The sequence below is a fragment of the Nicotiana attenuata genome, unplaced genomic scaffold (genome assembly GCF_001879085.1).
Source record: "Nicotiana attenuata strain UT unplaced genomic scaffold, NIATTr2, whole genome shotgun sequence".
NCBI classification, from domain to species: Eukaryota; Viridiplantae; Streptophyta; class Magnoliopsida; order Solanales; family Solanaceae; genus Nicotiana; species Nicotiana attenuata.
Genome location: NW_017672042.1, coordinates 59,590 through 69,216, shown reverse-complemented (window position 1 = coordinate 69,216; position 9,627 = coordinate 59,590). Strand labels below are relative to the sequence as shown.

At 36.2% G+C, this 9,627-nt stretch overlaps 1 protein-coding gene across 1 annotated transcript; it reads left to right on the top strand.

The window, feature by feature from the left end:
• Positions 1-3,345: 3,345 nt before the first annotated feature.
• On the top strand, positions 3,346-4,906 carry LOC109211491. The gene is made up of 3 exons (XM_019375030.1): positions 3,346-3,686; positions 3,728-4,079; positions 4,172-4,906. The coding sequence occupies exons 1-3, from the start codon at positions 3,346-3,348 to the stop codon at positions 4,904-4,906; spliced, it is 1,428 nt and encodes a 475-aa protein (XP_019230575.1).
• The last annotated feature ends 4,721 nt before the right edge of the window (positions 4,907-9,627 follow it).

Here is a 9,627-nt window from a genome sequence, read left to right as displayed (position 1 = left end):
ATAATGAATCTTTACGTCTTTCAATTTTCAAGTAAGAAATCTTTTTGTAATGCTCATGCATATGTTAGCATGTTTATATAGATAAATGTATTCCTAATAGTTTTATTATTTTCTTGAATTTTCTATATTTTTTATGTTTTTTTTTGTTATCTATATGTTTATTATATTAATTTATAAAATATTAAAAATTAAAGATTCATAGGGATTATAACTAGGCCTCGGGCTTACCTTTTCGTGTTAAATAAAATGCCTTGCCTCACGCCCATCCTTTTAAAGCACTGGTTTAAAAAAAGGACAAACTAACCAAAATTTCTATTTTCGGTCCTCTTTTATTTCTCGCCCAAGGTTTTGACCCAATATTTAAGAAATTATTTCATAATATCAATAATGAATGTTTGAATAATTGTTGTTTTTAAACTAGTAACTATTGATTATATACCTTCTTGGAGTGGTTGTGATGAAATAGAAAAATAATAATGACTTAACTTTCTAAAATGATATGTATACTAAAACAATCAAATGACCCATAAAATGAATTTTCTAGTACTTGACAAGTGATAGCATTTGAAAATCGTTGTTGAGTATTAACTATAATTATTAGAAAGAGCATGTTAATGTAAATATCCATTTATAATAGTTTTCTACTTTGTACTATATTCGGGAAACAACTTCTTACTTATATTCCATTTAGAACTAACCCAAGCTCCATAAACAATGTTGGTCAAAGTTTTTGTCACCAACAATTTTCGCAATTATCAATTTATAACCCTTAGTTGTCAATTCCGTTGCCTAAATGTGTCTTAAATCTTAATTAATGTTTTACACATAGGGATTGTTTGGCTGGTGGGATGATATAAATTAAAAGTACAAGGGGATGGTGAATTGTAAAAATTCTTTTAGTCGACTAACTTTGGCTTGTAGTTGGCTATCGTGATTCTGCAGACAGTAGTTAGTACACCAAATAAAAGTAAAGGCAAGTACTGAAAAATGAACAGGAGAGATAGAGATTTTTATATTGGTTTGTGTGCTGTTGTGGTACCTACATCAGTTCCCTTAGGTCACAATGGTTTTCTTAGATCTTCAATGGCAATTACAATGAGAGTGGTTTTCTTACGTTTACCACCAACGAGTTACAACTGATTTCTTGACACAATCTTTCAATAGCTTGTTTTTATCTCTCTCTATCTTTTGATACACTAGTAAGCTTAGGAATACATTGTTTTGTAAGAAGTAGAAAGACCGAAAACTTGGATAAAAGCTGTGTAGTCTTCCACGTCCTTTCTCCACTTCTTTAATAGTGCTCGATGAAGTCCCTGGTTCCTTTTTCTGAGATCTTGGAAAATCATTGATAGTGCGACTTTCCTTTTGAGGCAGTATTCTCTAAGAGTAGGACACAAGGGCAGCCTCATGAATCCAGCGTGTGAAGTATAACTAGATTTATTCTTAATGTGCCGATGGTAGGCTAGGAGCTCGTGTTTTAGCTATATTTTACACTCTAATTACTACACTTAGATTGCTTGAACTTATTGGAAGAGCTTTAACTCTAGGTGTAATTATATTCATTATTGTGGTTAATCGAAAGAGGAGCGTAATACTAAATATTATTGCAACGTATGCCTTAATTTATTCTGGTACTTCTTTAAAGTAATCGAAGGAGCTTGTGATCTACTTTTTGAATTAAGAAAGAGAAATATTCGAGAGAAATTTCTCTTAGACTATTCTTACCAATAGATTCTTGCAAGTTTCATCGCAATTCATATTAGCTTATTTGAACAGTTTAGGTTTAATCGAGAGAGGAACCTGAATCATAATAATAGGATAATAACCTCTTGAATTCGAGAGAATCAAAAGAATATTAATAGTGAAATTTAACAATGTCAATTCCTGAACAACAATCTCGCACTTATCATGTCTTGACCCTTATTTCTCACATTGATAACAACCCAACTCTGCTAGTCTCTAGTTCTTAGTGATCAATTGTCATTTGCTTTACATTTAATTGTTAGTTGCAGTTCATAATCATTTCAATCAAAGTGTTAATCATCCTGAATAGCATTTAAGCCAGAACTTACTTGAACATTGCTTAAATTCAATCTCTATGAAGACAATAATTAAACTATATTGTCTTTGGCTAGTGAGCATCAATTTCGTGTTGTGTTTTGCGCTCGTCAAATTTTGGCATCGTTGCCGGGGATTGGCAATCAATAGTGTTCAAAATTAGTTTTTGATGCTAATTCAGGAACCAATTTTATTTTATTCTTCACGGATTTTCTCTTGGGTGTAGGGCAACAGGTTTAACTTCTCTTGTGTATGACTCAATCTTCACCAAAAGATGTGATTCCGTACGATCCAGAGGTGGAAAAGCATCTACCAAAGTTGAGGAAAGAGAAAGAACTCACCAAAAAATTCTTGGGGTAACCTTTAACCCAAGAACACATGGCTAAGAACGGTGATGATGAGGTAGATATAGGTGCAAGAGAGGCATCACAACATAGAGAACAAACTGCACGGTTAGTAGCTGAAGCAGCCCTTAGAGCTGCTGATGAGACTATCGAAGATGATGTGGGTCAGAGATTCAATATAAATTGACCCCTGGTTGAAGACCAATTCAAAAATATGGCTCCCAGGCCTGGAAGAGTATTAGGTGATTATGCCAGACCAATCTACACTCAGGGACTGTCAAATGTCAGACCTCCAACCATTGCAGCAAATAATTTCGAGTTGAAGCAAGTCTTGCTTTAAGCCATTCAGAACAATTGTGCCTTTAGCGGGAAGGCGAATGAAGATCCTAACACTCACTTGATGGACTATGAGGAAATCATGAACACCTTCTAGTACAACAGATTGTCAAAAGATGCAATCTACTTAAGGACATTCCCCTTTTCACTGAAGGATGAAGCAAAGCACTGGCTTCGAAGCTTACCAACTTGGTCGATCAGTACATGGGAAGATATGACTAAAAAGTTCCTTGACAAGTACTTCTCAGCTACAAAAATAGTAAAATTCAGAAGGAAAATCCACAACTTCTGCCAGAAGGACACTAAAACAGTCTTCGAAGTTTAGGAAAGATTCAAGGAGATAGTGAGAAAGTGAAAGCATAATAGAATCGAATTATGGATGCAACTCCAGGACTTTTGGGATGGGCTGACACCTTCCTCACGACGAACTCTGATTACTGCAGTTGGAGGTCCTTTAATGAAGAAGACACCTCAGGAGATTGTTGCAATTCTTGATGAGCTCTCTGAAGATGCAAACCAATAGCTCGCTGAGAGTAATGATAGAAGAAAATTAGTTGGGGTTCACCAGGTAGACTCTAACACATCAGTGCAAGCCCAACTAGACACCATGGCCAGAGAGATAAGAAAGTTAACCTTGTCCAAGGTCCAGAGTCAGTCATCCTCGGTTTGTAATTTTTGTGGAATAGGTCATCTAACGCATGAGTGCCAGGCCTCGACTACAGATGAAGTGGTAAATGCTGTGGGGAGATTTGACAGAGGCAACTACCAAAGTGGCAATAATTTAAACCCTATCGGGCAGAGGCACCCAGGTTTTTCTTGGAGTTCACCAGGTGGTAGTGCAAATGCATGGCAACGGAATAACTCCAGACCCCAGGGACTAGGAGCTCCAGGTTTTCTAAATAGCAGAGGCAGCAATACCAACCTCCACGGTCTAATCAGTCCAGCATGGTAGACCTGATGAAGGCCTTTATTATTAAAACAATTGAAAGGCTTGAAACTCATGGCATATCCATTAGAAACTTGGAAAGACAAGTGAAGCAACTTGCTAATATATTGTCTGAGAGGGTTCCAGGAACTCTCCCTGCTTATACTGAAAGAAATAAAAAAATAATAATAAATGCGGTGTCTTTGAGAAGTGGGCACGTATTGAAGGACCCCATTGAAAAACAAAAGGATGAGTTAATTGAAGAACATGTAGAGATTGTGGAGGAGCAGAAAAATAGCAACAATCAAGAAGGTGAAGTGAGGGTATATCCAGATGATGGTTTGAAGAAGAAAGGGATGACTAGAGCTCTGAAAAAGAAGAAGGATAGGAATTCAATGAATGACGAGATGAAGAGAGTAAATATATGCCTGCTCAACCTTTCCCTCAGAAGTAGAGAAGAGAGAAGCTGGACAAAGAATTTGGGCATTTTTTAGATGTGCTCAAGCAGGTGCATGTTAATCTACCTATCACAAAGGTGATCTCGCAGATGCTAGCCTATGCTGAGTTCCTGAAGGAGATATTGTCCAACAAGCATAAAGTGGAAGAGACATCGGTTGTCAAGCTCACAGAGCATTGTAGTGCCATTCTACAAAATAAGCTCCCTCAAAAGTGTGATGATCTAGGGAGTTTTACTATACTTTGCTCTTTAGAAAGTACTAAATTTGAAAAATCATTGTATGATTCAAGTGCTTCTATTAATCTTATGCCTTTGTCCATTTTTAGGAAATCAGAGGGAGATATTGGAGAAATTAGATCTATACCTGTGTCTTTGCAGCTGGTGGACCAGACCACGATCATACCTGAAGGAATAGTGGAAGATGTGCTAGTTCGGGTGGATAAATTTGTGTTCCCTGTGGACTTCATCATGGTGAATATGGAAGAGAATAAGGAGGTCCCTCTGATTTTAGGGAGACCTTTCTTGGCTACTAGCAGAGCTATTGTCGACATTCAGGAGAGCCAACTCATGCTAAGAGTGGGGGAAGAAAGAGTGGTGTTCAAGATGAATGATGCAATAGGGGCACCTAGAGACAAGTTGACTGCACAGTCTCCATCTAGAGAGAGTAAGCCCGATAAGCGTGGGGTGTACCCAACGAAGGCAGAAAAAAACTTTCAACATGGATATGTGCACTGGGTCGAGCGTGCAATGTGGATCCCGACTTCGATTCAGACCCAGACTAGATGATTCAAGAGAGTTTTCTTTGCCTCTTACTTTTTATTTGTGTCACGGGGACATGCCACAATTTAAAGTGTGGGGTGAGGGATGTAAATATATATATTTGTGTTTGTTTTCTTTTGTTTTATTTGATTTTTTTTACTTTTCCTAACGATGGATTTCCTCGACTGTCTTCTTGAGAGATTAAAGTCGAAAAAAAAAAATTGTTTTTGTTTTCATTTTTGTTTTAGTTTCTTAGGTAGGGTAATAATTTTCCCTTAGTTTTTTTGTGCTGCGGTCCTTTTCCAAGGATTTTTGCTTGAATCAAGTATAGTTAATTTTTTTTTAAATAGGAATAAAGAGTCTTGTGTCATAGTGCTAATTAGTGGAGATAGCTTTTCTTGACTTTATTGTATCTTGAGATAGGTGAGTGCCTTAGTTATGACGCCTAGGATCAGTTCTTGACTCATGTATTTTAGTGCCTTAAATTGTTTGGTTTTGACTTTACTTAACTTCTTTGACTAGAGAAGCGGGATAGATCTGGTCCTAAGTGAGTTATGTGTCATGGTGTGTGTGAGATTTTGTTGATATTCTGTGCATGTCAATTGATATCTAGAACTTGTCTTGTGTGTTTGCAAAGTAAAAAGTAGTCTTGTTCATTCTAGAAAGTGATACAGACATTTCTTTGTGAGCCAATTATATGCCCATTACTCGTCTAATTGTGTGTATCCTAGTTATCCCTTTGAGCCTGTAATCTTAATTCTTTGGCAACCACACTACAAGTCTGTCCCCTTTTTTAAAATTGACTATTTGTTTGAACCTTTACCTCTCTTGAGCACTTGAAGTTTTTATGAGCTTGTTAAAAGCTAAGTTGAGATACGGTCGGGATTTTGAGTGGAACTGGGAGCAATAGGAGAAAGGTACACTGTTTTGAAAAAAAATGAGAGCCGCTTGTAGGGAATTGAAAAAGAAAAAGAAAAAGAAGAAGAAGTCGAAGAAAAAAAATATTTGTATGTATTTTGTATGGAAAAAAATAAATTCCTTGCTAGTGGTAGCTCTTGGTATATTTGTGCTTAAGCAAATTGGGAGCTGATATTATTATGATGTGAAGGTTGGGGTTTGGATCAAAATAAGTGTGGGTTTCGATTTTGAATTGTATGTATTAAAGTGCTCAGGGAGGAGTAGTCACTATATTCAAATGTATCCTACCCGTCCCGCTACTTACATTACAACCAAAATAAAGTCCTACTTGATTTTTGACTGAATGAACTCAATTAGTAGAGTATTACACTACAGACAAGCATATGGTGCGTCTTCCGTAGCACATAAGTTTTAATTCTGAGAGTGAGTTTTATTTCTATATTGAGTTCCTATTTGTTCTTGAATTTTATTATGTGTGAAACTAGTCTCTGTCTTTGGTGTGAGGGCACATGATTTGCGAAGCAAAGGTAAAGTCTTTGGCCTCTGTGTTAGAGTAAGTGAGCAGATTTTTGAAAAATATTTGGTACTTTTGAATCGAGTCCTGAGACTAGGATGCTATGATGGGGTGCTTAGTTTGCTTTAAATATTCTTGGCATGATGAGTTAGGGAAGTTGTTTGATGAAAAGGTCGTCTCGAGGTGAAGTGTAGTTTGATTGCTCGAGGACGAGCAATGGTTTAAGTGTGGGGTGTTGATGGTAGGCTAGAAACTCGTATTTTAGCTACATTTTACACTCTAATTACTACACTTTGATTGTATTTGAGCCTAATTGTTAGTACTTTGTACTTATTACATATGTTATGTTGTGTAGGATGTGACTTCGAGAAGCAATTTTGAAGCTAAAATAGATTATTTGGAGCTTTAAAGTCTGAGTAGAAGCCCAAAAATTAAGCCGGAATCGTGTTCGGGGCTCGAGTACCAAATCTGGATATTAAAAATTAAGAAAAAAAATCACTCTAGAAAAAATGCACTACCACGCTGCGGTGTAAAAGGTGCTAGTGCGAAATTCATTTAGAGTAAAGAAAAAACCCACTCTCTGAACTTCCCAATTGGCGTGGCGCATGGGGCGATGCGAGGCGTGCCGTGCCTATGTAATTTTCTTGTAGTGTTGTCTCACTTCGACGTGAAAAGAATAGTTTCATCCAGACCCATTCCTGCATGGTATAAATATACTAAAAACGTGATTTTTGGGGGATTTTAACCTTGGAAGATTTTGGAGAGCATTGGAGGCTTCAAGACACAAGATTTCATTATCTTTTCCTTAATTTAATATGGGAGTTTGGATTGTAACGTTAGATTAATATTTTCTTACTCTTTAATTCTATTTGTGATGACTTCCTCCATGATTATGGATTAGCTTTTATTACGGTTTGACATGATTTTGTGACTTGATTGTTATTTATGGATTTGATTATTGTTTGATTTCTTGAATTTATTGGAAGAGCTTTAACTCTAGGTGTGACTATATTCATTATTGTGTTTAATAGGAAGAGGAGCGTAATACTGAATATTATTGCGAAGCATGTCTTATTTTATTGTGGTACTTCTTTAAGTAATCGAAGGAGCTTTGTGATCCACCTTTTGAATTAAGATTGAGAAATATTCGAGAGAAGTTTCTCTTAGACCATTTTTACCAATAGATTCTTGCAAGTTTCATCGCACTTCATATTAGCTTATTTGAACAGTTTAGGCTTAATCGAGAGAGGAACCTGAATCATAATAATAGGATAAGAACATGTTGAATTCGAGAGAATCAACAAAACATTAAGAGTGAAATTTAACAATGTCAATTCTAGAATAACAATCTCTCACTTGTCATGTCATGACCCTTATTTCTCACAGTGATAACAATCCAATTCTGCTAGTCTCCCGTTCTTAGCGATCAATTATCATTTGCTTTACTTTTAATTGTTAGTTGTAGTTCATAATCATTCCAACCAAAGTGTTAATCATCCTGAATAACATTTAAGCCAGAAATTACTTGAACATTGTTTAAATCCAATCCCTGTGGAGATGATAATTAAACTATCTATATTTGGTTAGTGAGCATCAATTTCGTGTTGTGTTTTGCGCTCATCATATGCAGACTAGCTCCTTTATCTTCCTAATAATTTTCTCTTGAGCCTAACACTGATTTCTCGTACTTGATTGATTTCCTTTCCTTCCTTGTGTCTTTGAAAGTCTTTTGCCCGTTTGATTGATTACCTTTCCTTTCTTGTATTCCTTTGATGGAAAAATTTGAATATCATAGTCGTTGGCTCTTTGATTGCTTCTTACGCCTCTTACGCCTACATAGCTTTGATTAGTGAACCTACACACATAGTAATTCACATTAGTCAAGTATTTTTATTTTTAGTAATCATTAAAATTCTAAACCTAACACTTTTCCCCCTTTTTGATGATGACAATAAATCAAAAGAGTTTGACAGATTTGGGGACACTTCCCTTTCAAGGTTGTACTTCTACTCCCCCTGTCTTTGCGTTTTGTTTGTATTCCTGCTCCCCCTGTTTTTTTACTCTTTTTCTTCTCCCCCTTTGACGTCAACCAAAAAGAGCAATAAGAGATACAGATAATATCAACTAATAATAATAAAACATGCATGACATATTTATATACACTTAAAACAATCATGGTCAAGCAAAATGGGGCATACTCGACTGCACGCCTGATCAACCACAACCAAAAGTAAAGTTTAATCAGACAAAAAGAAAGATTGTGTAGACAACCCAGACAATTAGTTCTGTCACAACCCCAAATCCCCTCCGTAGGATGTCGTGACGACACCTAGTTTCTAAGATTAGGTAGGCCTAACAAACATGCGGAATAGCTGAATAATAATTTAAATCTCAAAAACATCAGCAACTTTATGAATAAAATCTGCAACTCAACATGTACATCTCCCAAAAACCCGGTGTAAATACAAGTCACAAGCTCTAGATACAGTACTGAACACTCCTATACATCATTGTCTATAAATATGTAAAGAAATAAGAAAAGAACAGGATAGAAGGGAACATTGAGGCCTGCGGACGCGGACAGGTGCACCTTTTAAGTCTCCAACCCAAAAGTGGTGTGGAAGAGAGTCTTCCACAATCATGGTTCTTGCCATATCTTGCAAGGTTTTATTTTTGCGTTCCATCACTCTATTTTGTTGAGGCGATCTAGGGGATGAGCAGTTGTGAGAGATTCCTTCATCATTGCAGAAAAATTTAAATATTTTGCTTTCAAATTCTCCTCCGTCACTCCTTATGGTAGAGATGTAATATCCCTTTTTTCGTTGTACCTTCTTGCAGAAGATTTTTCTTAAATTATGATTCATAAAAATAACCCAGGTAAATCAAAGAAAATCATCTACTACAACAAAAATATATTTTCTACCACCAATGCTAGCAGTTCTGGTTGGACCAAAGATGTCCGTATGCAAAAGCTGAAGATGTTTTTAGTAGAGACTATGTTTTTGACTTTGAAAGAAGATCGAGCTTGTTTTCCTAATTGACATGCTTCACAAATTTGATCTTTTGAAAAATCTAGTTTTGGGAAACCAATAACTAGACCCCATTTAAAAAGTTTTTGAATAGTATGCATGCTAGCATGACCAAGTTTTCTATGCCATACCCAAGGATCATCAATCGTAGAAGCTAGACAGAGTTGATTTCCCAAGCTATCAATATTACTGAGAGTATTGACATTTCTATCTCTGTTCCCGGATAGAATGGTTTTACCTGATTTGTCTTCAATATTCCAACCATGCTTTTAAAACGAACCTCATAG